We start from the raw sequence: 27,191 nt of genomic DNA on the forward strand, positions 1-27,191 counted from the left end.
GGGTTGAAGCTAAAGTGAAAAGTGGACCTTGAGGGCCAGAGTTGAGAAACCCAGGTCTATTGGGTATTTAAATGTCCCACTTCCTGTTTCAACAGGAAATATGTCAACAGGGGAAAGAACACTGCTCATTAATCGATTTTAGTGGCGCTTTAAAAAAGCTAAATGGACTTTGTTTTGTTGTCAATAATTGTTAATCAAATGCACAATCATTTAACTAAAATCACAAATTCTTTACTGCCACTGAAATTCAAATTCTTTTATGCAAGGTACAAGGTTCAAATTAAACTAATACGTATGATTTGGGTACTAATATGTACACTTTAGGTACTAATATGTAACCTGTGAGGTACTAATATGCATTCTTTAGGGGTAAATAATGTACCACCCCAGTGAAAGCTTTTGTACTTGTTTTTCTAAAAAAATAATACTACCCAATGATATTACAGTCTAAACTATGCCTGCTTTTTACAATCCAGTCTTTACCAATCAAGTATTTACTAGGGTAGTTTCATGTTGTCTATGACGTGATGATGTGATGTTTGTACCTTGCGTCTGTGTGAGGGCACGATGAAGAACGTCTCAATGGCGTGTTTGCTGAGGAAAGCGTGTCTCTCGTGTCCGAGTCCCGGCTCCACCTCATAATCTCCATTCAGACATTCGAGCGTTGCCCTGGTGATATGAACCTTCCTGTTGGGGGAGGGGCAAATGATTACACTCTCACCTTTCTGCTCATATAGGCCTCGCTATATGAAGGTTGCATGACAGTTGGGAAGAAATAGCATAATTATGTGAATATGTGGTGTGTGACTGACCCAGGCAGTCCTCCTGCCTCCATCATGTTGGCCAGCGTCACATCATTGGACCAGACGTCATACTGCCACTTGCGGAGGCCCAGAACGCCGCACAGCACACGGCCCGTGTGCAAACCTACACGCATGTTCAGGTTCACCTCAGTTGCTTCAGCAACAGACCTGATAATGTACATATATTCAAAAAAAAAAGATCATCTTTGCATTTTCGATACATGAGTGGTTGTTATACTGACACCTACTGGTGTGGATGAAGCATCATTAAAAAAACTGGGTTTTCAGTTACAGATTCAATTTTAGAAATGGCTTCTCCACACATTTGACTGTAATTTACAAATTTTAAGTTTTTGAAATGCTGGCCACCAATAGAGCTTTTATAGTCCACTGATACACTTTGCCTGGACCCTTTTTTTATGTGAGTGCATATAATTTCAAACATTCATGCTTCAATCGCATGCACAAATATTAAAGCGTGAATGAAAATGCGAGCATGCGTGTCACATTCAGCAGCGGCATGTCATGATCGGGGCTGTGGGTTTTCCCTCAGCCACCTGAGGTCGCTGTTTGCACTGCACTCTGATTCTTCACGTCTGTTTTGTCATTTGCACTGATTACACTCACATCTGTTCACAATTATCATTTGGACTATAAGAACTCTTACTTCTCACTCCTGCTTCATGTCTGCATTGTCTTTATGTTCGGTTGTGTTTCTAGTATTCTTGTTCCTGGCTTTTGACCGTGTTTCTTGTTTTGTTGAGTTTATGTTTAGTCTGCCGTGTTGGCTTTTGGTTTGTTTATTTGTGTTTATTTAATAAAATCATTCTCTCCCTGCATTTGGACCCTGACCTCATCTCTACCGTGACAGAATGCAGACATCACCTATGGGTCCAGCGGGGAGTAATTTTTTTTTTCTCTCTGAGGAGGCGGCGGCTTTTGAGGCGGCGTCGGCTGCTCGATTCAAGGAGATAATCTACCTCCAACTGGCTGAGATGGAAGCCTGCAGGGCTGAGATGGCGCAACGGCGTTCCCGCTTTGCGGTGGGGGCGGAGTGGCTCTTCCGTGAGAAGGCGGAAGGGTCCGTTGTCTCTGTTCCTGTGACCCCACCTCCTATTCCTGGCGCTGAGGCGTCCGCGCTCTCTGTTCCTGATGCGGCGGTGACCGCTCTCTCTGTTCCGGACACGCCGGTGACCGCGCTCTCTGTTCCGGACGCGGCGGTGACCGCGCTCTCTGTTCCGGACGCGGCGGTGATCGCTCTCTCTGTTCCGGACGCGGCGGTGACCGGTCTCTCTGTTCCTGACGCGGCGGTGTCCACGCTCTCTGTTCCTGACGCGGCGGTGACCGCTATCTTGGTTCCTGACGCGGCGGTGACCGGTCTCTCTGTTCCTGACGCGGCGGTGTCCACGCTCTCTGTTCCTGACGCGGCGGTGACCGCTATCTTGGTTCCTGACGCGGCGGTGACCGGTCTCTCTGTTCCTGACGCGGCGGTGTCCACGCTCTCTGTTCCTGACGCGGCGGTGACCGCTATCTTGGTTCCTGATGCGGCGGCTACCGCTATATCTGTTCCTCACGCGGCGGTGACCGCTCTCTCTGTTCCGGACGCGGCGGTGACCGCTCTCTCTGTTCCGGACGCGGCGGTGACCGCTCTCTCTGTTCCTGACGCGGCGGTGACCGCGCTCTCTGTTCCGGATGCGGCGGTGACCGCGCTCTCTGTTCCGGACGCGGCGGTGACCGCTCTCTCTGTTCCGGACGCGGCGGTGACCGCTCTCTCTTTTCCGGACGGGGCGGTGACCGCTCTCTCTTTTCCGGACGCGGCGGTGACCACTCTCTCTTTTCCGGACGCGGCGGTGACCGCTCCCTCTTTTCCGGACGCGGCGGTGACCGCTCTCTCTGTTCCGGACGCGGCAGTGACCGCTCTCTCTGTTCCGGACGCGGCGGTGACCGCGCTCTCTGTTCCTGACGCGGCGGTGACCGCTGACGTTCCTCTGGCGGCGAGGCCAGTTCACGTTCCTCTGGCGGCGGTGCCCGCGGACATTCCTCTGGCGGCGAGGCCAGTTCACGTTCCTCTGACTGCGGTGCCCGCGGACGTTCCACTGGTGGCGAGGCCAGCTCACGTTCCTCTGGCGGCGAGACCAGCTCACGTTCCACTGGCTGCGGTGCCCGCGGACGTTCCACTGGTGGCGAGGCCAGCTCACGTTCCTCTGGCGGCGAGACCAGCTCACGTTCCACTGGCTGCGGTGCCCACGGACGTTCCACTGGCGGCGAGGCCAGCTCACGTTCCACTCGCGGCGGTGTCCGCTCACGTTCCTCCGCTGCACGGGCCTGGCCCGCCATCCCTCCCCCTGATGCACCTTCCACCGTTCCTCCTCCCTCCAAAATTTTTGTTTTGGGAACGTCTGGTAGCCGTTCCCTAGAGAGGGGGTACTGTCATGATCGGGGCTGTGGGTTTTCCCTCAGCCACCTGAGGTCGCTGTTTGCACTGCACTCTGATTCTTCACGTCTGTTTTGTCATTTGCACTGATTACACTCACATCTGTTCACAATTATCATTTGGACTATAAGAACTCTTACTTCTCACTCCTGCTTCATGTCTGCATTGTCTTTATGTTCGGTTGTGTTTCTAGTATTCTTGTTCCTGGCTTTTGACCGTGTTTCTTGTTTTGTTGAGTTTATGTTTAGTCTGCCGTGTTGGCTTTTGGTTTGTTTATTTGTGTTTATTTAATAAAATCATTCTCTCCCTGCATTTGGACCCAGACCTCCCTTACTCAAACGTGACACGGCAGCTCTTAAAGTAATAGCAGCCAAAAAACCTAATAACCCAGCTGCTGTGTTGTCTGTTAATCAAAGAATAAAAGACAAAAAGGAAATCAATAACTTTTGTAGCTTTAAGGATTCATCTATATTTAATTTAGTATTTAGTGTTTGGTAACTTTATTTAGTTTTTGTATACTTCCTACTTGCTGAAGGGCTCAGGCAAATAATGGGTGTATGTCAAGATTGGTATTTTTTAAAACTAATAAAAGTTAAAATTGATGATTCTCAATTATACTGTAATGTTGAATGGCTATATTCATTGGTTAAATATCAGGGAGGAAAACAATTCTAGAGACACCAGTAATATTGGTATCAGTGATTTTCTACATACTGTATTTAAAAACTTTAATGTTAAAAATGATTCATTGGTAAGTGGTTGCAATCAATTATTTTATTATTTTAGCTACATTTAAATAAACAAATTTTGCTGACTAACTTTCTTTTTTTTTTTTTACTTAAATGCAAAAATAAAGCTAAAATAAATTGATTGCAACCACTTACCTTAGAAAATTTAGTAAAATCAATGAATCGTTTTTTCAGTGTGGGATTAATCATGATTAATTAAAAAATCTGCGATTAATTTATAATTTTTGACAACACTTCTTAAAAGTAAATTAACTGATTTAAAACTAATTAAAAATCACTAGCTGAAATAAAATAACTTTTAAATTGTATTTCAGTGAAAAATACCCCTTCATTTTTTCACATTTTGTTACGTTGCAGCCTTACATTAAACTTCTTTAAATTACTTGTTTTACACATTAATTTACACTCCATATACCATAATGGCAAAGCAAAAAAAAAAAAAAGGGTTTTAAACATATTTGCAAATTTATAAAAAAAAAAAAAAAACTTAAATTATTCCATTGCATAAGTATTCATACCCTTATCTGGGACAGTTAAAATGTAGCTCAGGAGCATTCGTATTGCTTGTAGATGTTACTACATTTGAGTGAAGTTAACCCAAATTCAAGCATTCAGAACCTTACACTGGGCAAAAGGTTGACCTTCCAACAGGACAATGACTCCATCCAAGCTATCAGAGTGTAAGAGGTGAAGAGGTGAGGCGAAAAATGGCTGATAATTGCCAAATGTTGATGTGCAAATCTTGTTGCATCATACCCAAAAAGACTTCAGGCTGTAAAGATGCTTCAACTAAGTACTGAGTTAAGGGTATGAATACTTATGCAATGTACTTATTTCATTATTATTTTTTTTAATACATTTATGAAGTTGCGAAAATTCAGTTTTTGCTTTGTCATTATGGTGCATGTAGTGTAGATAGATGTGGGAAAAAAGTAATTTAAAACAGTTTAACATAAGGCAGCAACATAACAAAACATGAAAAAAAAAATATGAAGGGGTATAAATACTTTCGCAAGGCACTGTAAGTAGATCTTAAACTACCACGTGGCATAATCACTATAACAAACATCACAAACAACAAGAAAAGTCCTAGAAAACATTCATTGGTGAAAACGTGGCAACCCTGAACCCTGATATATTTCCAACTAGAAAACTAGAGTCAGGTTTTTTGCCGCTTTTTCAAAAGCTCCTTATTCTCTCCTCATGCCTCACTATAATGCCGGATCTGATGATTGAAGAGAGAGAGAGAGCTTTGGCAGGAGGAATTTCTTCTCTGTTTGCTACCAGCACAAAGCAGGAGATCTACACTAATGTGAGACAGAAAGTGTCTGTGTGAGAGAGAGAGATGTGTTTCTGTGTGTGAGTGTGAGTTCTCGTCCGTGTATGTATGCGTGTGAGTGTGTGTGCATATTCTAGCACCTGTGTGAGGTGATAAGAGACTGCAGCAGTGAAAGCCGCCTTAGAATTCAGAGCAGAGAAATGAATATAGTGGAGCAGGTCTGACACACACACACACACACACACACACACACACACACATTCCCACACAAATAAAATCACTATAGCTTTCAAATACAGCCTGTCAGATCATCGTAGCTCCTGCCGCTGGCCGGCTCAGTGACTGCTGTTAAAACAAAATGAGATTTGGCCACAAACACTCACGTGATGGTGTCGATCATGTCCAGACCCATCTCCACACAGCAGTGAGCGTGGTCCGCTTTGGGCTGGGTCAGGCCAGACACACAGTAATAACAGTCTCCCAAGATCTTAATCCGCCTGCAATGGTTTTCCTGCCAATCAGACATACAGAAGCACCGTGGGAGTTTTTGAAGAGACAAACAAAGCTAGTTAAATGCAAGTCTGATATCACATATCTACCATGTTATACAGAATTTATGATTTCTTGCACAATTTAAAAGGATAGTTCACCCAAAAATGAAAATTCTGTCATTAATTACTCACCTTCATGTTCCAAACTCATAAGACCTTTGTTCATCTTTTGAACACAAATTAAGATGTTTTTGATGAAATCTGAGAGCTTTCTTACCTGCATAGACAGCAATGCAACTGACACGTTCAAGGCCCAGCAAGGTGTCATGAACGTGCAGCAGAGACTGACACAAAAGAGATGAAATTGTTGAATAAAGTTATTTTTTATTTTCTTTGAGCACAAAAAGTATTCTCGTAGCTTTATAAAATTACCGTTAAAAATTTTAACGATGTCCTTACTATACCTTTCTGGGCCTTGAACATTTTAGTTGTGTTGCTGTCTACGCAGGGTCAGAAAGCTCTCGGATTTCATCAAAAATATCTTCATTTGTGTTCCGAAGATGAACGAAGGTCTTACGGGTTTGGAATGACATTAGGGAGTAATTAAAGACACAATTTTAATTTTTAGGTGAAGGATCCCTTTAAAAGTGATTATGGTAGTGCTGGAACAAACTATTAGGATTTTTCCTGTATTGACAGTTAATAAATCATCAGATGAGAGTTTACATCAAAATTAAGGAATAATATATACTTATTTTTTATAAAAAGCTGTTTTTGTGCTTGTCACTTTATGTCTAACTTGCATTACAAGTCTGTACAAAAAAAAAAAAAAAAACTGCACCGAAATAAATATGACTTGCTTATGTGGCTTAACTTTAAACCAAACTAAATTATCTGTACTTTTAAAACAAAAATGTTTGTGGTCTCAGTAAGATTTTATTTTTAAAATTAAATACATTTATTTAGCAAGAATGCATCACATGAATCAAAATTGGCAGTATTGATGGCAAAATTGTATCAGTATTGATACAAAAGATCCAATACAGTTTGTTTAAACATTCGATTCATCGAAGAATTCTTAAATAAATATAATAGTTTTCACTGATAATATTAAGAAACGTTTTATTGAGCGGCAAATCAGCATGTGATTCAGCATATTATGGAAGCCCGTTTTCGCCACTGAATTAAAATTAAAAAGAAAATTGCGACTTTTTATCTCACAATTCTGACTTTTTTCTCACAAATGAGAGATTACATCTCGCAATTCTGATTGCAATTACAAGTTATAGAGTCATAATTGTATATAAACTCGCAAATCTGAGAAATAAAGTCAGAATTGTGTGATATCTCACAATTCTGACTTTTTTTTCTGAAAATTGGGTGAACTAAACCCGCAGTGGCTAGGTTATACAGTCAGAATTGCGAGACATAAACTCCCAATTTTGATAAATAAAATCAGAATTGCAAGATATAAACTCACAATTCTGACTTTTTTTCTCAGAAACGCTTGATATAAACTCGCAAATGCTAGGTTATAACGTCAGAATTGCGAGACATAAACTCGCAATTTTGAGAAATAACGTCAGAATTGCAAGGTATAAATTCACAATTCAGATTTTTTTCCTTAGAATTGTGTGATATAAGTTTACATCTCGCAATTCTAATTGCAATTGCAAGTTATAGAGTCATAATTGTGAGATATAAACTCGCAAATCAGAGAAATAACGTTAGAATTGTGTGATATAAACTCGCAACTGCGAGTTATAAAGTCAGAATTGCAAGATAAAAACTCTCAATTCTGACTTTTTTTTTTTCTGAAAATTGGGTGAAATAAACTCGCAGTGGCTAGGTTATAAAATCAGAATTGCGAGACATAAACTCCCAATTTTGATAAATAAAATCAGAATTGCAAGATATAAACTCACAATTCTGACTTTTTTTCTCAGAAACGCTTGATATAAACTCGCAAATGCTAGGTTATAACGTCAGAATTGCGAGACATAAACTCGCAATTTTGAGAAATAACGTCAGAATTGCAAGGTATAAATTCACAATTCAGATTTTTTTCCTTAGAATTGTGTGATATAAGTTTACATCTCGCAATTCTAATTGCAATTGCAAGTTATAGAGTCATAATTGTGAGATATAAACTCGCAAATCAGAGAAATAACGTTAGAATTGTGTGATATAAACTCGCAACTGCGAGTTATAAAGTCAGAATTGCAAGATAAAAACTCTCAATTCTGACTTTTTTTTTTTCTGAAAATTGGGTGAAATAAACTCGCAGTGGCTAGGTTATAAAATCAGAATTGCGAGACATAAACTCCCAATTTTGATAAATAAAATCAGAATTGCAAGATATAAACTCACAATTCTGACTTTTTTTCTCAGAAACGCTTGATATAAACTCGCAAATGCTAGGTTATAACGTCAGAATTGCGAGACATAAACTCGCAATTTTGAGAAATAACGTCAGAATTGCAAGGTATAAATTCACAATTCAGATTTTTTTCCTTAGAATTGTGTGATATAAGTTTACATCTCGCAATTCTAATTGCAATTGCAAGTTATAGAGTCATAATTGTGAGATATAAACTCGCAAATCAGAGAAATAACGTTAGAATTGTGTGATATAAACTCGCAACTGCGAGTTATAAAGTCAGAATTGCAAGATAAAAACTCACAATTCTGACTTTTTTTTTCTGAAAATTGGGTGAAATAAACTCGCAGTGGCTAGGTTATAAAATCAGAATTGCGAGACATAAACTCCCAATTTTGATAAATATGATAAGAATTGCAAGATATAAACTCACAATTCTGACTTTTTTTCTCAGAAACGCTTGATATAAACTCGCAAAAGCTAGGTTATAACGTCAGAATTGCGAGACATACTCACAATTTTGAGAAATAACGTCAGAATTGCAAGGTATAAATTCACAATTCAGATTTTTTTTCCTCAGAATTGTGTGATATAAGTTTACATCTCGCAATTCTAATTGCGATTGCAAGTTATAGAGTCATAATTGTGAGATATAAACTCGCAAATTATAGAAATAACGTTAGAATTGTGTGATATAAACTCACAACTGCGAGTTATAAAGTCAGAATTGCAAGAATTGTGAATTTTTCCCAGAATTGCATGATATAAACTGTCAATTGTTAGGTTATAAAGTAAGAATTGTGTGACATAAACTTGCAAATTTTGAAAAATTAAGTCAGAATCGCAAGATATAAATCACAATTCAGACTTTTTTTCTCAGAATTGCGAGTTTATATCATATAATAGTGATTTTTTTAATCATAATTGCGAGATTATATATTTTTTTCCCTTTAAAATTAGACTTTATAACTCACAATTGTGCGTTTATATCAAAACACAATCCCAATTGTTGAAAAAAAAATCTGAATTGCAAGACTTTATTTCTCACAATTGTGAGTTAATATCTCACAATTCTGACTTTATATCTCAAAATTCCTTGCAATTCTGTGGAAAAAGTCCAAATTGTAAGTAAAAGTCCCAATTACCTTTTTTTTATTATTCAGTGGTGGAAACCGGCTTCCATAGCATATGATTTCACAATGATTTCTGAAGGGTCACATGACCAAAGGAAGCAAAATATATGCATTGCCAGATTTAGACAAAATCGTACTAGTTAAGTACATACACGCACAGATACTGATACACCACGCAACCATTTGCAAATATTTTATCAGGATTAGACCCTCCACATTGATTCAACAGAAGACACTTAGACTAAAGTGAGCGAGACAAACAGAAAGACAGAAAAGTAGAAACTCTACAGATCGATTGCTCTATTTCATTAGAAATGCACCATCTGGCACCACAGGGCAGGAGGAGACTGTGGGAAACCCCCTGTCACAGCACACACACACACACACACCACACACCATCTGTGCCAGTCATTTCCAACTGTTGTCTGAATTTCAAACTAATGTCAAACTTTAAAAAAGTTTTAGTTTTTAGTTTTAGGCTTTACTTTTCTTTGGAACAGACTGTATTTAGCCTAGATTTACACTTGCTGATTTGGGGATACAGATATAGACAAAGTGCGCCATGAAAGTGTTGGAAATTAGAAGCTAATCTGCTTTTATCTCTTTCTAATACACAAGAAACCACAGTTTTACTTGCCAGAGGATTGATAATTACAAAGATCCAAATAATGCAAAAGCCCCTAGTAAAAGCTGCAGTTGTAATTTGCAGTTATTCAACATTAAAGACGCTCGTGTCGGATCTCAGACAGCACCTTTGAAAAGTGCAAACACAATCATAGCTGTCAAGACGGTAATTGAGCATTTACTGTCAGGGGCTGCTGAAATATTTACTAGTGTTTGCTAAGACAAGTATCTCTATTACTATTGTTAGGGATCAGAACTTAAGCTTTTATTAAGCCTCTGTCTGTTCAGGACAAGGTATGCTAATATTTTTCCAAGCAATCAAACTTATCATTTTTATATGGCGGATAATAAAATAGACAAGAGACTAACACTGTTGCTAAGTTTTTGTCACATGACGATCCTTCAGAAATCATTTTAACATTCCAAATTGCTGCTCAAGAAACTATTATCCGTGTTGAAAACAATTGTGCTGCTTAACATTTTTGTGGCATTTAACCATGAACATTTTTAGTAACATTATACTCTAAATGAATGTTGATTTTTTTTAGTCAGAAGTCTTTAGTCCACTGTGATTTTTACCATGCTATCCATGTTTTCAACTCAAATGCTTCCTCTCTCCCGCAGTGCACAGAGCGACTCTATAAGAAGCTGAGGCCACTAATGGGAATTATAATTATAATGTTGATTAGCATATTGCAGTCAGACTGTGAGCAATCATGTAAGTTACCGCATATGCCCACTGATTTACGATTCTCTCCACACATACATATCAATCGCATTACTTACTGTAGCAAGCTCATCAAACTTTCCGAAGAGCTCGTTCAGCAGTTTGACCAGCTCCTGGGCCGTGCACTGTGAAGCTAGACTGGTAAAACCCACAATGTCTGCAAACAGGATGCTGCACAGAATGAGAAAACTACAGGTTACAGTGATTCACACAAGACCTTGCAAAATATTTTTATTTAAGTTGCGATGAAATGGAAGCAGCTTCAGATTTTTTCTACTGCATATATGCACTCTTAAAAATAAAGGTGCTTCACGATGCCATAGAAGAATCTTTATGTCTAAATAGGTTCCATGAAGAAACTTTAACATCTGAAGAACCTTTCTGTTTCACAAAAGGTTCTTTGTGTGGAAAGAAGGTTCTTCAGATTATAAAATGGTAAGAAAGAGATGGTTCTTTAAAGAACTTTTGACTGAATTGTTCTTTGTGGCACCAAAAATAGTTCTTCTATGGCATCTCTGTGAAGAACCTTTTAAAGCACCTTTATTTTTAAGAATGTACTGTGGCGAACATTCTAATGAAACATTTTTTTTTTTAAATGTACAGTAGGGTGGATATTCGATTCTATTCATTGGTTGTTGATTGGATGGAGCAGATCTGAATGCAAGTCCTGCATACACTGTAAAATGATTCTAATTTAGTTGTAAAATTTTAGAGTTTATTAAGATTATTTGAGTAGGTTTTAGAAGAAAATACTATTTGAACCTTTAAAATGTTGTTTACTTCAGCGTGTTACTCACCATTTCTTTGTAATTAGAATGCTAGTGAAATTTAGTAGCAATTTCTGAGTGAAAATAGTTTCTACACCAACTTTTTAATGTGATTTTTTCCCCAAAATATTAAATTATGACATATTTTATAAAAAGGAAATAAAACCAACAACCAATTACAGTTGATGTCAAAAGTTTACATCCCCCTTTCAGAATCCCCCAAAATAAGAGTGATCATACATAGTGCACGTAATTGATTATGTAGTACTGACCTGAATAAGATATTTCACATAAAAGATGTTTACATTTAGTCCACTATATTTAGATGATCATTTAATTTATAAGAGTTACCACATTCAAAAGTATACATCCCATTGATTCTTAATACTGTGTTCTCACCTGAAGATCCACAGTGTTGATTTTTTTTTTTTTAGTGATAGTTGTTTATAAGTCCCAGTATAAACTGCCTGCTGTTCTTCAGAAAAATTCTTCGGGTCCCACAAATTCTTTGGTTTTCCAGCATTTCTGTGTCTTTGAACCCTTTCCAACAATGACTGTATGAATTTGAGATCCATCCTTTCACACTGAGAACAACTGAGGGACTCATATGCAGCTATTATAGAAGGTTCAAACGCTCACTGATGCTCCAGAAGGAAAAAAACATGCATTAAGAGCATTAACTTTTTGAATTTGAAAATCAGGGTAAATTTTATTTATTCTATCTTCTGGAAAACATGGAATTATCTTCTGGAGCCTCTGAAGGTAAGTACTAAATGAAAAAAAAAATCTGATATTTATGCAAAATAAGAAAAATGTACACATCTCTACTCTATTTAAAAGTTTACACCCCCGGCTCTTAATGCATTGTTTCTTATTATGGGGTGCATCAGTGAGAGTTTGAACCTTCTGTAATAGTTGTATATGAGTCCCTCAGTTGTCCTCAGTGTGAAAAGATGCATCTCAAAATCATACAGTCATTGTTGGAAACAGTTAAAATACACACACAAAAAAAATGGAAAACCAAATAATTTGTGAGACCCGAAGGATTTTTCAAAGAACAGCAGTCAGTTTAACTGTTCAGGGCAAACAAGGGATTCATGAACAACTATCGCTTAAAAAAAAGAAAGACAGCTGAGGGTCATTCAGGTAAGAACACAGTGTATGTAAACTTTAGAACAGGGTCATTTTTTATACATTCATTTATTATTTTCTCTTGTGGACTATATGTAAACATCTTTTATGTGAAATATCTGATTCAGGTCAGTACTTAACAAACAAAGTAACATGCATTTGGTAGAATCCTTATTTTGGTAAAATAATTAACATTTTGCAGATTCTGCAAGGGGGTGTTAACTTTTGACCTCAATTGTACTTTTATTACAGATGAATGATATTATGAATATATAGCTTTTATAGAGCTCATAGATACAGTCCACTCTTCATCTTTGATCTGGAGCTGGGCCTGGATTAAACTCATCTTATAGACAGACAGTTAGTCATGGAAAAGTTACTTGTATGCATCATCTTTCACTCGCCAATCTTTTGGCAGTGTGTATGGCATATGTGTATATGTGTGTTTGCGCTATTGTGTGAATTTGCCCCCCAGCACTGCCTTGTTCCATCTCTCACTCTCCATCTCTCCGCGTGTGTGGGTAGTGTGGGTTAATTGAGCAGCTCTTGAGTTGATAGCACTAGCGCTGTGGGCGCCGTGCATGCTGTGCGAGCTTTGGTTGGCAGCCAGACTCAGGAACTTAGACGGCTGCGCTTGAGTGGAGAGTTGTTGACTCTTATTGACTCACTGATTCAGTATTCGCAATCACAATTTAAGTACAATGGAATTGACACTGTCTGTCTAGTCTGAAAAAAAAAAAAAACTAGAAATGTAGTGCTCTCATCTCTCATTCATGGAATTAGTGTGGGTTTTCAACATGAATGGCTTGATTGTTGAATTAAACTCTCTCTCTCGTTCTTTCTGTACCTGACGTTGTCATGTCGTTGGATGTATATCTTATGGAAGATTCTTTCTGGTGGCTTCAGGAAGTCCTCCTTCATCTCCATGGCAACATTTCTGGGCAGCAGGCTCATTAAGAGGCGTTCCTGTAATGCATCCATAACATTTTAGGATAAACAACAAGTTTCTGAATCTCTCAGTCAAGTTTAACTCTTTCCCCACCTGCATTTTTTTTAAGGTTGCCAACCACTGCCAACATTTTTAATCATTTTCACCAAATTTCATGGCACCCAGAATATTTTGTTGAAGAATTATCTGAACATGCAATATGTCAAAAGAAATATATAACATATAATTAAAGAATAAATTATTTCAGTACTCTGCAGAATTAATTTACTCATTCTTTACCACTGCTATTTTACAACAATATGAAGTTGTTAAAACTATGAAATGGCACAGATGGAATTATGGGAATTCTGCAGCAACTACAAATGACCAGCAAATCAACTCTCTCATATTTTCTACCTGATCTCATGATGAAAACGTACCTGTGGGAACTTTTTCGCAACACATGAATTACGTACCAATAAGTACTTCAGTTTCCCACAGAAATAAACAATAGAGGCAGTAAAACAGCAAGCGCTTGTAAGTGTGTTCGTACACCGTTATGATTACAGCTCCATATGTTTCGCTTTCCGGACCTAACAAGTTTGCTCGGTAGCTCAGCCGGCATGGAATTGGACTTACACTGTTAAAAATAAAGGTGCTTCACAATGCCATAGAAGAACCTTTGTGGTCTAAATGGTTCCATAAAGAACCTTTAACATCTGAAGAAACTTTCTGTTTCATAAAAGGTTCTCTGTGGTGAAAGAAGGTTCCTCAGACTACAATAAGGTAAGAAAGAGATGGTACCTTTGACCGAATGGTTCTTTGTGGAACCAAAAATGGTTCTTCTATGGCATCGCTCTGAAAAACCTTTTAAAGCACCTTTATTTTTAAGAGTGTAGGATGCAGAATACTTGGGTACGAATTCTGTAAAAAAAAAAGCTGAAAGATAAAAAAACAAGCTAAAATGGCATGTTTGCGATTGCGTTTTTACATCAAATCCACTTTTGTTCATCCTATCGGGTAGGTTTAGGTGTAGTGCAGTTGGTATGTTATTTTAAAACGTCACGGAACATTAGAGTTATGGTGCCATTTAAAAGACATTTCAAGTCAGAACTGCGGTGAAACGTACAAAACCAACGTCACATAAAACTTACTATATGCACGTTCATCTGTTCATCGCACACTTTTAGCACCAGTCAGTGGACATTTCACATAGATTATGTCACAAAACAAACATGGTGCTACGTAATTTGCATCTTATGAAAAAGTTCCCCCAGGTACCTTTAAGTTTTAGGTTGCATATTTTAGATTAAAGGTGTAATATATAATATTGACAGCTAGTGGTTGAAATAAGTACTGCAGTCCAAATTATAAATATTGAAGAGCACTATTTCTCTCTGCCCCTCCTCCTTAGACTCAACTCTCACACAAGTTACCAGATGCCACTAGAAACGACAATGTTAGGCAACAAGCCTTACGCTGTAAGTTGATGAGTTGATTTATCCGCGTTTTAGTACTTCTCTAGTCATAGAGCTTTTTAGTTGGATGACGAGGCTTTTTAGATCAGGTAGAGTTTGTGATCTCTGAACCAGTTCATTTGCTGGCTTTCATAGCTGCAGTACACTGTGTTTCCCACCAACTGGCATCCTGGGGTGTCGAAATACTATTGGGTAAAGTGGCAGTGGCCAGAATCACACAGACTAAAACAAAAAACACATTTTGACATGGAGCTCACATTTCAAAGCAGAATAACTGACTTTAGTGTTGTTGTTTTTTGAAAAACAAGTATATGAACTTAGCATGTTTTCTAAATATCCACAAATATATTATAGTATTTTTATGTTTAGTACAGTCAAAAAACTACAACATACAAACTTTAAAGTCCTCAGGAAATCAAAATGGAAGTTTAATATGAAAATGTTAGCTCTAAACTTATCTGTAAGCTAGTGTGCTCCAATACAATGATGTAATTCACATTTACATGATATAAGCATTCACTCATGATTTTGAAGACATCATCGTGCACTTCTCATCAAACTTTCTTTCCAATCAAATGCTCTCTGGAATCCAAAACGTCCCGTCCTACACTATTAATAGACGCTGAAGCTGCAGCTGAAATTGGTCGCTTGTTTACAGAGTTACACATAGTGTTGTTTTCGTCAACGATGACGACGACGTAATCATTTCGTTGACGCCCCTTTTTTTTTCATGACGATAACGAGACGATGACGAGATAAAAATGGCTCGTTGATGACTAAAACATGATGAGACGTGTGTGAGTTTTCATTGACGAGACGAGAATAGACGAAAATGTTAGTGGGTGGTCCGTCAGACGTTTAAAATGCATGACATTTCCGCTTATTGTGCATGCCAATTAAAACTTAAAAAGTATCTGACGCTATGGCAAGCCGTTTTAGCATTAAATACTCTTTGCTATACTAGTATGGCAAGCCGTTTTAGCATTCCATCCTTGTTTGTCTTTTATGTTCTAAAACATTCCTTCATTATTGTAATTATTGGTGAAAACAGTCGATCCGGAAGCTCACATTGTGTTGAACTATAGATCTGCTATTTTCAGAACTTATAAGTGACACTACCCAACAGCAAAATACTTACTGACCTACATTAATTTGTTAAAAGACTACTTTTTTCCCTTTTTTTGACTAAAACTAGACTAAAACCTTTTTGACTTTTCGTCGACTAAAATTGGACTAAAACTATCACATATAGAAGTGACTAAAATTTGACTAAAACTAAGAAGCATTTTAGTCCAAAAGACTAAGACTAAGACTAAATCTAAGATGGTTGTCAAAAACAACACTGGTTACACAAATCGGTCACTTGTTCACAGAGAGGTTTTAATAAGCTCAACGGCTCTGACCCAAGCTGTGATATAAGCGAAACAATATTGGCTATTTAAAAAAATGGGTGGGACTGCTTGATATGCCCCGGCCGGTCTTCCTGTTTCAATTGAAATTACGTCAACACATAGAATAACGCTGCATGTTTCAAAACATTAAAATGTTTGCTCAACCAACTTTATGAGATGCCACCTTGGATGTTGTTCCAACATACAATAAGAAGTTTTTATCCAACAAGTGACAAATCGCTGTGTATGTAAAGTAATTTATGTTACATGTCAAATGTGAAAGTCTCTTCAAGTAATGATGGAAATTTCCAAAGGACGTCATGACTAAACAGCTCCATAAAAAAACCATTATAATGATTGTGATTGCCATTGTATTTTGATTACTGTTAGTTCAAAACTGGCCACTTCTGTTATCTGTATACGTTTTATCTAATGAACTCGCTGATAGCTGTAAAGTGGCCAATCTCCGTGAGAGATCACAGTTCTGAGCGTTGGAGTTGGTTGGCATGGCAAAGGTAAGTTTCCGTGGAAACGCATACAGTTCATTGCCAAACCATGTGTTACTAAAAGCAGGTGATAAATGCCTTCTCGATGAGCAAACCCTAGCGAGCCCTGCCACCTGTGTTAGAAACCCAACGGGTCGCTTTGTCACTCGCCTTCACTCAAAAGTTGAGCTGAGAGTTGGGTTGAGAGTTTGTAGCAGCATGACTATACTGTAATTGTCTAATTCACTGACTGTGAAAACCAATAAATATTAGTGTCTGCCACATATAGTTTAGATGTTTTTCCTTGCTGACCAAAAAGTGAAGTTAAAGTGAAAATGACAGGGTAAAAAATATAGATTTCCTGATTTTAATCGATTTTCATTTTTACGAAACAATGTCTTTTCATAAATCCCAAGAATCAATCAGTCTAGCCTGTTTTCAGTTATTGAACAGAACAGTAGCACAGTAGCACGTCTCCCAAAGCTTTGTGCTTTGCTACTTTTGACATGAAACAAAGTCTCCGATTTCAAATTCTGTCCATTTTATGACAGTATTCAAACAATAAATGCTGTTTTGGCACTGTTTAATGTGGAGTGACAGATCGCTGTAGCGCCTCAGTTAAAGAGAAGGAGCACATAAACTGATAATCTCCGCTTTATTACTAGTTTTAGCACAAAACAAACATGAATAAACATCTGAAGGTATGTTAAAAGAAAGAGTAAAACTTACTGAAATCCGTATCCTGTCTCATGTAATTGCTCAATTAGTGTTTCAACCTTGCAAAGATGTCAATCTATAACAGCTTGTAAATAATCTCACGTAACGTCACATTTACCTCAGAAAAAACATATTCGGTGACCAAAAACTCTTTAGTCAGCTAGAAAAATTAACTCTAGAGAACAGCATTTTGCTAAATATATGCAGTAACACCTTCTTTGTCATTTTTACTGTTCTCAATTGTTTCATTTATGTTTGTATAAATCCGTCAAGTGTTTTATGACAGACCTTGTTTAAATATTTATTTATTTCAAAAAAGAATTGAAGTAGAAATATAATTATGTAGCCTGAGTGTAACTTTATTAAGCTTTTTAAAACTTAAACTTTTTAATTGAATGTAATTTAAGTGTTTGTACACAGATCAGTTCATTTTAACCCTCACTATTATAGTAATGTAGTACCAACTGACTTTCATGTATATTTTACAGCATTAGTTCAGAGAATGTTTATTCCTTGAGAAAATGTGGCATCTACTGTACCTGAGATATGTGACCCAGGACCACAAAACCAGTCATAAGGGTAAATTTTTTGAAACTGAGTTATATTCATCATCTGAAAGCTGAATAAATAAGCTTTCCATTGGTGTACGGTTTATTAGGATAGGGCAATATTTGGCCAAGATACTCGAACAGAAAATCGCCTTTAAAGCTGTCCAAATGAAGTTCTCAGCAATGAATATTACTAATCAAAAATTACGTTTTGATATATTTATGGTAGAAAATTTACAAAATATCTTCATGGAACATGATCTTTACTTAGTATCCTAATAATGTTTATCATAAAAATAAAAAACGATAATTTTGACCTGTACAATGTTTTTTTAGCTATTGGTTTTGTGGTCCAGTGTCACATATATCCAAAATAATCAACACTGAATCAAATATCAAATCGGAAACTGGAAGCTTGTGAATTAGCATTGGAATTAATCGTGAAATTTGTGTCAAAACTTAGTAATGCCCTAGTGGAAATAGTAATATTGTGAACTATTATTACAATTTAAAATAACTTACAGACACTTTTGATTATGTAAATACATCCTTGCTAAATAAAATTATTACTTTATTTTGCATTTACCCTGGAGTGTACATTTATATTTCTAAATAAATATGGGATTGTTCTTAGTAGTAGTTGTAGTAATTTTCAAAGCACAAAAAAGTTATAGAGGTTGAAACAAAACATATTCAAGACACTCCGGCCTTTTTTCCCCATTTAATCAAATAAAATTCCAATTTTACTCAAGTATTCTCTCTCCTTGTGATTTAATTCTTCCGCCCCAGAAACTCTCAAACTTTTGAAATCAACCCGAGCCATTTTTTGCTGAATGTGCACTTTACTGCACATAAATGACAGACCATCTGTATGCGCAAATGGAAAGATCGCAGACTGGTCCATATCTCTGCAGCGAGTGTATACGTGTGTGAGAGAGTTTGCGTGTCATAGAGAGAGTTGTGCGGTACAGCTTGGTGTGATGTATAGAGTGGGTGGTGTTACCTTCTATTCAGGGAGTTTGTTGGGTAGGAGGTGGATGAGTCATGTGCAAACAATTATAACCAATTTTCAGTCGCTAAGGAACAAGGGGAAAGTGTCCTCTCCGCTTTAGTTTGTATGAGTGTGTTTTGCATCTTTCCATCTTATGCCCCTCTCCACTTCATTTATAAATCATTCAGTAATTATCCACTGCAATCTACCCGGAGCTCGGCGAGGGAGATAAGTTATGCTAATGTTGCTATTTGATTCACATTCTTTATCATTGATATAATCCACAATGACAGCGAAAGATGAAGCGGCCTCACTGAGAAATAAAGTGGGATGGTGGATCTGGCTTGTTCCGGTAGGTTGCCGCTGCAAGAAAACCTTTGAACAAGTGCATCGCAAACTGCTGTGTGTGCAGTTTTTTCCAGAAATGTCCATCCTGGAAATATGCCAACAGTTATAGCAGAGTTTGCTCTAAGTATAGAAAGTCCTGTTTCATTCAGGATTGGGCTTATACAGTAGAGGTGCTGCTGTGTATCTAGACAGATGCATGGAAGTTTGTAACATCCACATTTTTTCCCTGTATGAGCGGGTATGGCCATTTGTACATTTTATGGGTAAGGCTTCCAGTATCATCCGCATCCAGCAAGTTTTGATTGTTATTGCAAATTGGTGTGTCTTACCATATTATTTTAATGTGTTATCTTAATTATGAACAGACTGGTTTGTAGTGCAAACAGTTTTACTGTGCGTTCTTCTCATTATTTTCCTAAGGCAGACAATGAACCGGAAGTCTCACCCATAGGCTTGCTTCCACATTGAAGAAAAAGATGGATATTTGGGCTTCAGCTTAAAAAGAGTAGTTCACTTCCAGAACAAAATTTTACAGATAATGTACTCACCCCCTTGTCATCCAAGATGTTCATGTCTTTGTTTCTTCAGTCGTTTCTTTAGTTATGTTTTTTGAGGAAAACATTTAAAGGGATAGTTCACCCAAAAATGAAAATTTGACGTTTATCTGCTTACCCCCAGGGCATCCAAGATGTAGGTGACTTTGTTTTTCGATACATTGATGTCCTAAGACACTAAACGATCATTTTTTGCGCGAAACTGAACAGTATTTATATCATTTTTTCGTCGTGTGCATACGACAATTATTGATTACACAGTGCACAGAGATTGTGGGTATAGCGGCTATTCAAAATGGTAATTACTTGCGCTTATCCTGATTGTTCAAACCGATTTAAAGCTAAAAGATTACGTTTGCTTGCGCAAACTCATCCGGGACTGTTGACTTTTCACCGATTTCCCCTTCCGGTGTTTGTGTATACTACACCAGAGCGCGCCGCGTACACATGTAACGAGCCGGATGATAAGCTCGTGCTCATGACAGTTGGACGTGGCTGTGTATCAAAGGTAAAAAATGATACAAATACTGTTCAGTTTCTCGCAAAAAACGATTGTTTCGTGTCTTAGGTCATCAATGTATCATCACGAGCTGCAGGGTGTAATTTGGATTTGTCTGTGCATGTTTTTTGTTATTTTAAAGATCTGGTGTCCATCCACTGCTATTATATGGCTGGCAGACACCACCAGTTTGAGTTAAAGGTCCCATATTGTACACATTTCTGGAGGTTTATTTTAGTTGTTGATGTCCTTAAGAATATATATTTGCGGTATAAGTGCCAAAATCCATCTCAATATATTTTTACAGCTCCTTTTTTAGGAGCTCTGTCAAAAACAGGTCGATTTTGGCCCATCGAATTAATATTCATGAGCCTCTCTTCTGATTGGCCTATTGTTTTCTGAGTGACGCACAGCCAGGCCAACCACAGGTAACTACGGTCATGTATGCTTTAGCCGAGCCCAGAGCCATAGAGAGAGCCTAGCCTGCTGATACTCAACAGGATAATTCAGAATGATCATTAATGTTTTTTTCTTTTTCAAACACCGAATGCAGTAAGCTACATAACTGTTGCTTTAGTAAAGCCCCTTTCACAATGCGCGCTGATTCTGGAAAATTACGGGAACGAGCCCTGTGTGAACAAAAGCCAGAACCATAAAGGCAGGGTTGTAGTGATGATGCATGTTATCATGCGACTCTTCACGACGAAAAAATACGTGCAAAGTGGAATGAAGCGGCGATCAGGCAGAGCCACACTCACATCTCACATCTCACATCCAAACGTCACATGTCTTTATGGGTTGTGTGTAAAGCACGCACAGATTCCAGAAAACAACTGTGAATGAATCAAATCAAACAACTCCGGAACAAATCATGGGACACATTATCCGTGTATTTACCGGAATCGCTGTGTGAAAGAGGCTGAAGTTGACGTGCCAGTGGTCTCTTATATTCACGTTGTTTTGAAGCCTGTGCAATGATGTAGTTTCGACATCTATCGACTGAACAGGGTTTTCTCGACTTGTTTTTGTGTTGTTGTTGCTTAGCAATGTTATGGACACGATATTGTCTGGGTTTGACAAAAGGAGGGTGGGACGTGATTGGTGCTCGGGGTGGTGACTGAAGGCGGTGACTGAGTAGATCAGACGTCACATCTTTGCGGAAGTCACAGTGGCTTGTGAAAATGATCAGCTACTTTAAGCAGGCTGTGTGCAGTTTACTGTGGAATGACTGTTTTGAAACTCATATGGTAGTTACATAGCCCCTAGACCTCAGTTATCATGAAAAAAGCCAGGAAATTTCGATTTTGACAATATGGGACCTTTAAAAATCTTCGTTTGTGTTCTGCTAAAGAAACAAAGTCACCTACATCTTGAATGCCCTGGGGGTAAGCAGATGAACATCAAATTTTCATTTTTGGGTGAACTATCCCTTTAAGGACTTCTTGCCATATAATGGATATCTATAGTGCCCCCGAATTTAAACTTCCAAAATGCAGTTTAAATGCAGCTTCAAAGGACTCTAAATGATCCTAGTCGTGGTATAAGAGTCTGTGTGAACTGTGTGTATTAATGTTTATAACAGTTAGTCATTTTCTCCTCCAACTTCAAAATCGTCCTACATCGCTGCAGAAGTAGCAAGCCAGTGTTTACAAAGTGAACATGCAAAGAAGGTCAAACACCCTTTACAAAAAAAAAAAAAAGGTAAAACAACGATGTAGGACGATTTTGAAGTTGGAGGAGAAAATGAGATGGGAACTTTTCAACATACCCTAACTGTCATAAACAGAAATATACACACAGTTCACGCAGAGCTTGACCATGACGGGTGTTTGTGGATAAAAAGTATATAAATTGTAATTTTTTTTTAGAAAATAATCAATCTTTTCGCTAGATAAGACTTCTTGCTCAGCTGGGATCAGCTTAGACCCCTTTGAAGCTGCATTTAAACTGCATTTTGGAAGTTTAAACTCGGGGGAACCTTAGATATCCATTATATGGCGAGAAATCCTAAAATGTTTTCCTCAAAAAACGTAATTCTTTACGACTGAAGAAAGTAAGACATGAACATCTTGGATGACAAGGGAGTGAGTAAATTATCTGTAAATTTTTGCTCTGGAAGTGAACTATTAGAGTTTACACTAAAATTTCATGAGGTAGAATTAAATATCAAGCCACACTTTAAATGTTACCTTGACAGCCTTGTTTGAAAGTTTTTTTTTTTTTTTTTTTTTTTTTTTACATTTTATTCTATACCGTTCAAATGTTTGGGGTCGGTAAGAATTTTTTATTGTCTTATATGTTCAGCAAAGCTGTATTTGTTTTAATAAAAATGTAGTAATATTGTAAATTATTATTATTATAACTTAAAATAAATATTTTCTATTTTAATATATTTCAAAATAAATTTTTTCTATCATATAAAGCTGAATTTTCAGCATCATTACTTCAGCCTTCAGTGTCACATGATCCTTCAGAAATCATTCTAATATGCTGATTTGCTGTTTAAAAAAACATTTATTATTGTCAATGTTGAATGTACGTGAATGTCAATGCATGTATTTATGTATTTATTTGGTTTTTATATCAGTGCAAGTCTTTACTGTTAACACTCTGATCAATTTAATGCAGCATGTTGAATAAAGTAGTAAAATATTTATTTCTTTAAAAAAAATATGACTGGCCTCAAATTTTGCACTTATAAATATCACTTAATTTCCTAAAATTCATTCAATTTCAGTTCCTGTCATTCAAATTCCAATTCAACTTTGAGTCAAAGTGTTTTTCCATTTGCAAAAACATCTGTTGAATTATACACAATAATGCATGCATTAAGAAGCTAAAAAAGGGTCCATTTTGATTTAATTTTGACTTTGAAAAGTTTTCACTTGCAGCTAGTAAGCCGAATAAAAATGCTAATCCGTTACTCACACTCACAGCATCAAGAGCCTGTTCTGAGGTGCTTTAGTGGGCTGTAATGGCATTAAAGTTGCATACAACCTGAATACCAACTACGTCCAGCACCTGACCTCAGACCCGATCTCACAACTGTTTTGTGTGCCTTAGCATACATGCATTTGTGTATGCCTGTGTTAGTATGCGTTTGCAGAGAGAGCTTGACCTTTAAGCTAGTCAGAGGGGAATGAAAGCAATCTTGCAAGGTAAATTACCTGTCAAAACTGCAACTTTAACTTGTGGGAGAAAATGAAACAGCTGATCACTTTATCGAAAACATGCAGCTGTTTGTTTGCGTGTATGCCAATGCACATGTTGTGCGCGTCTGACCTGTTTCTCGTTCTCGTCCTCTAGTTGCAGGCGCTGTTGGATGCAGTTTCTGGCCTGTAGGAAGGCCTTCCTCTGGGCGCGCTCAGTAAGGACTCGCACAAACACACCCGACAGATTCACGCCGACCAGCAACACTGCATTTGCTACCAGCTACGAACACAGAGAGAGAGACAAATAACAGGGTTTGTGAGACCATCTCTGTTTATCAGAGCATGCTGAAGGATTCTGACATTTAAACAACATTCGGCGACTGAATACGAACTTTCAGTGATTAGGAGTGGCGTTCTGGTAAGTGTGTGTTTTTGTTTGTTTGTGTGTGTGTGTGTGTGTGTGTGTATGTGTGAATGAGAGTGGAAAACGGGGGCAAAGAGCAAAACTAGCTTGAAGGAGAGACGTAAACAGATGCCAAGAACGGGGGCAGTGGGTTCATTTTTTTCAATCCTTCCTGAGATGATAAACTCCAGCACGGAGACGGACACAAACCCCCCACGCTAGATAGCCTGAGAATCTCTACGGATTAGCTCCTGTGACCGAAAGAATCAGCAATTGCCTGGCTTTTGAGACACGTCACTTCAAACGGGCGCCTATTAAGGGCTTTGTATTGTTCATTCATAGAGCAACAGAAAATTAGATTACCCAGATTCCCTTCAATTGGTCTGTGCATTCTTTTAACAGGCCCTTTGTCAATGAAAGTGAAGGCCATTTGCTGAATAGCACAAACCGGTGACATTATTACAAATCCTCAGCAAGGTTATGAGGCTTACGAATTAGGCAACAAGGCTAATAAACAATGTGGCCTAAGGAAGCCTGTTTCCGCCATGTAATAAAACTAATTAAAAAAAGGTAATTCCAATTTGTGAATATTACAATTCAGACATTTTTCAATTCAGAATTTATATCTCACAATTTTTTTTTTGCAATTCTGAGAAAAAAAGGAAAGAAGAGATAACTCAGAAATGTGAACGAAACTCAGAATTCAAAAGTTTTTTCTCTTTTTTTTCTCAGAATTCTGACTTTACATCTTACAATTTAGATTTATAATCAGTATTCTGAGAAATTAACACAGAATTCCAACTTTCTTAGAGAGTTCACATCTTGCAATATATATATATATATATATATATATATATATATATTTTTTTTTTTTTTTTTTTTTTTTTTTTTTCTGCCACAATTCGGGACTTCTTTTGTATGTTTATATCTCAGTTCTGAGACTATATCTCACACTTCTGCATTTATATCTCACAATTCTGAGTTTATATCTCTCAATTCTCAGTTTATATCTCACAATTCTGCATTTATGTCTCAATTCTGAGTTTATATCTCACAATTCAATTTTTTTTGCAATTCTGTGAAAAAAAGGAAATAAGAGGTAACTGTGAAACAAACTTAAAAGTTCAAAAGTTCTTTCTCAGAATCTCACAATTCTGCATTTATATCTCACAATTCTGAGTTTATATTTCACAATTTAACTTTTATCTCAATTTTGAGTTCATATCTCACAATTCTGCAATTATACCTCAATTCTAAGTTTATATCTAACAATTTTGCATTTATATCTTGCAATTCTGAGTTTACATGTCACATTTTTGAGTTTATATCTCACAATTCTGCATTTTTACCTCAATTCTGAGTTTATATCCAACAATTCTGCATTTATATATATTTACAATTCTGCATTAATAAGTTGCAATTCTGAGTTTATATCCCAAAATCAATAATTACCAATCAATTCTGCATTTATATCTTACAATTCTGAGGTGATATCTCACAATTCTGAGTTATATCTTGCAATTCTAAGTTTATATCTTACAATTCTGCATTTTTACCTCAATTCTGAGTTTATCTCACAATTCTGCATTTAAACCTCAATACTGTTTAATTATTCTGAGTTTATATTTCAAAATTCTGCATTTATACTTCAATTATGAGTTTATATCTCACAATTCTGCATTTATAACTCAATTCCGAGTTTATATCTCACAATTCTGCATTTATACCTTAATTCTGAGTTTATATCTCACAATTCTGCATTTATACAATTCAGACTTTTCTTCTCAAAATTGAGAGTTCTGAATTTATATCTCACAATTCAGACTTTTTCCTTGCAATGTTGACTTTTTCTCTCATAATTGCGGGTTTTATAAGTCAGAATTCTGCGATATTAACACAGAATTTCAACTTTCTTCTTGCAATATTTTTGTTTCTGCCACAATTTGGGACTTCTTTTGTGTGTTTATATCTCAGTTCTAAGACTATATCTCACAATTCTGAGTTTATATCTCACAATTCTGCAATTATTCCTCAATTCTGAGTTTAAATGTCACAATTTTGAGTTTATATCTAACAATTTTGCATTTATATCTTGCAATTCTGAGTCTACATGTCACAATTTTAAGTTTATATCACAATTCTGCATTTTTACCTCAATTCTGAGTTTATATCCAACAATTCTGCATTTATACCATTTATGTCTTGCAATTCTGAGTTTACATGTCATAATTCTGCATTCATATCTCACAATTCTGCATTAACATCTCACAATTCTGCGTTTATATCTCAACTCTGAGTTTATATCTCAGAATCAATAATTACCAATCAGTTCTGCATTTATATCTTACAATTCTGAGTTTATATCTCACAATTCTGAGTTTATATCTTGCAATTCTGAGTTTATATCTCACAATTCTGCGTTTATATCTTACAATTCTGAGTTTATATCTCACAATTCTGAGTTTATATCTTGCAATTCTGAGTTTATATCTCACAATTCTGCGTTTATATCTCAATTCTGAGTTGATATTTCACAATTCTGAGTTATATCTTGCAATTCTGAGTTTATATCTTACAATTCTGAGTTTATATCTCATAATTCTGCATTTTTACCTCAACTCTGAGTTTATATCTCATAATTCTGCATTATATCTTACAATTCTGAGTTTATATCTTACAATTCTGAGTTTATATCTCATAATTCTGCATTATATCTTACAATTCTGCATTTATACCTCACAATTCGGCATTTATAAGTTTCAATTCTGAGTTTATATTCCAAAATCAATAATTACCAATCAATTCTGCATTTATATTTTGCAATTCTGAGTTTATCTCACAATTCTGCATTTATATCTCAATTCTGAGTTCATATCTCACAATTCTGCATTTATACCTTAATTCTGAGTTATTTCTCACAATTCTGCATTTTTACCTCAACTCTGAGTTTATATCTCATAATTCTGCATTATATCTTACAATTCTGAGTTTATATCTCATAATTCTGCATTTATAAGTTTACCTCACAACTCTGCATTTATAAGTTGCAATTCTGAGTTTATATCCCAAAATCAATAATTACCAATCAATTCTGCATTTATATCTTACAATTCTAAGTTTATATCTTGCAATTCTGAGTTTATATCTCACAATTCTGCATTTATATCTCAACTCTGAGT

General features: G+C 36.9%; 1 protein-coding gene across 1 annotated transcript in view; it reads right to left on the reverse strand.

Annotated features, from left to right (window-relative positions):
- adcy1a (adenylate cyclase 1a) overlaps positions 1-27,191 on the reverse strand; it is a 65,935-nt gene that overhangs the window by 33,887 nt on the left and 4,857 nt on the right. Inside the window, exons 2-7 of the mRNA XM_073816663.1 lie at positions 23,740-23,889; positions 13,366-13,484; positions 10,680-10,791; positions 5,649-5,776; positions 813-971; positions 546-687 (exon numbers count right to left, since the gene is read on the reverse strand). Coding sequence (XP_073672764.1) covers positions 546-687; positions 813-971; positions 5,649-5,776; positions 10,680-10,791; positions 13,366-13,484; positions 23,740-23,889 — 810 coding nt within the window. The remainder of the gene's footprint in view (positions 1-545; positions 688-812; positions 972-5,648; positions 5,777-10,679; positions 10,792-13,365; positions 13,485-23,739; positions 23,890-27,191) is intronic.

This window comes from Garra rufa, chromosome 13 (genome assembly GCF_049309525.1).
Source record: "Garra rufa chromosome 13, GarRuf1.0, whole genome shotgun sequence".
Classification (NCBI taxonomy): Eukaryota; Metazoa; Chordata; class Actinopteri; order Cypriniformes; family Cyprinidae; genus Garra; species Garra rufa.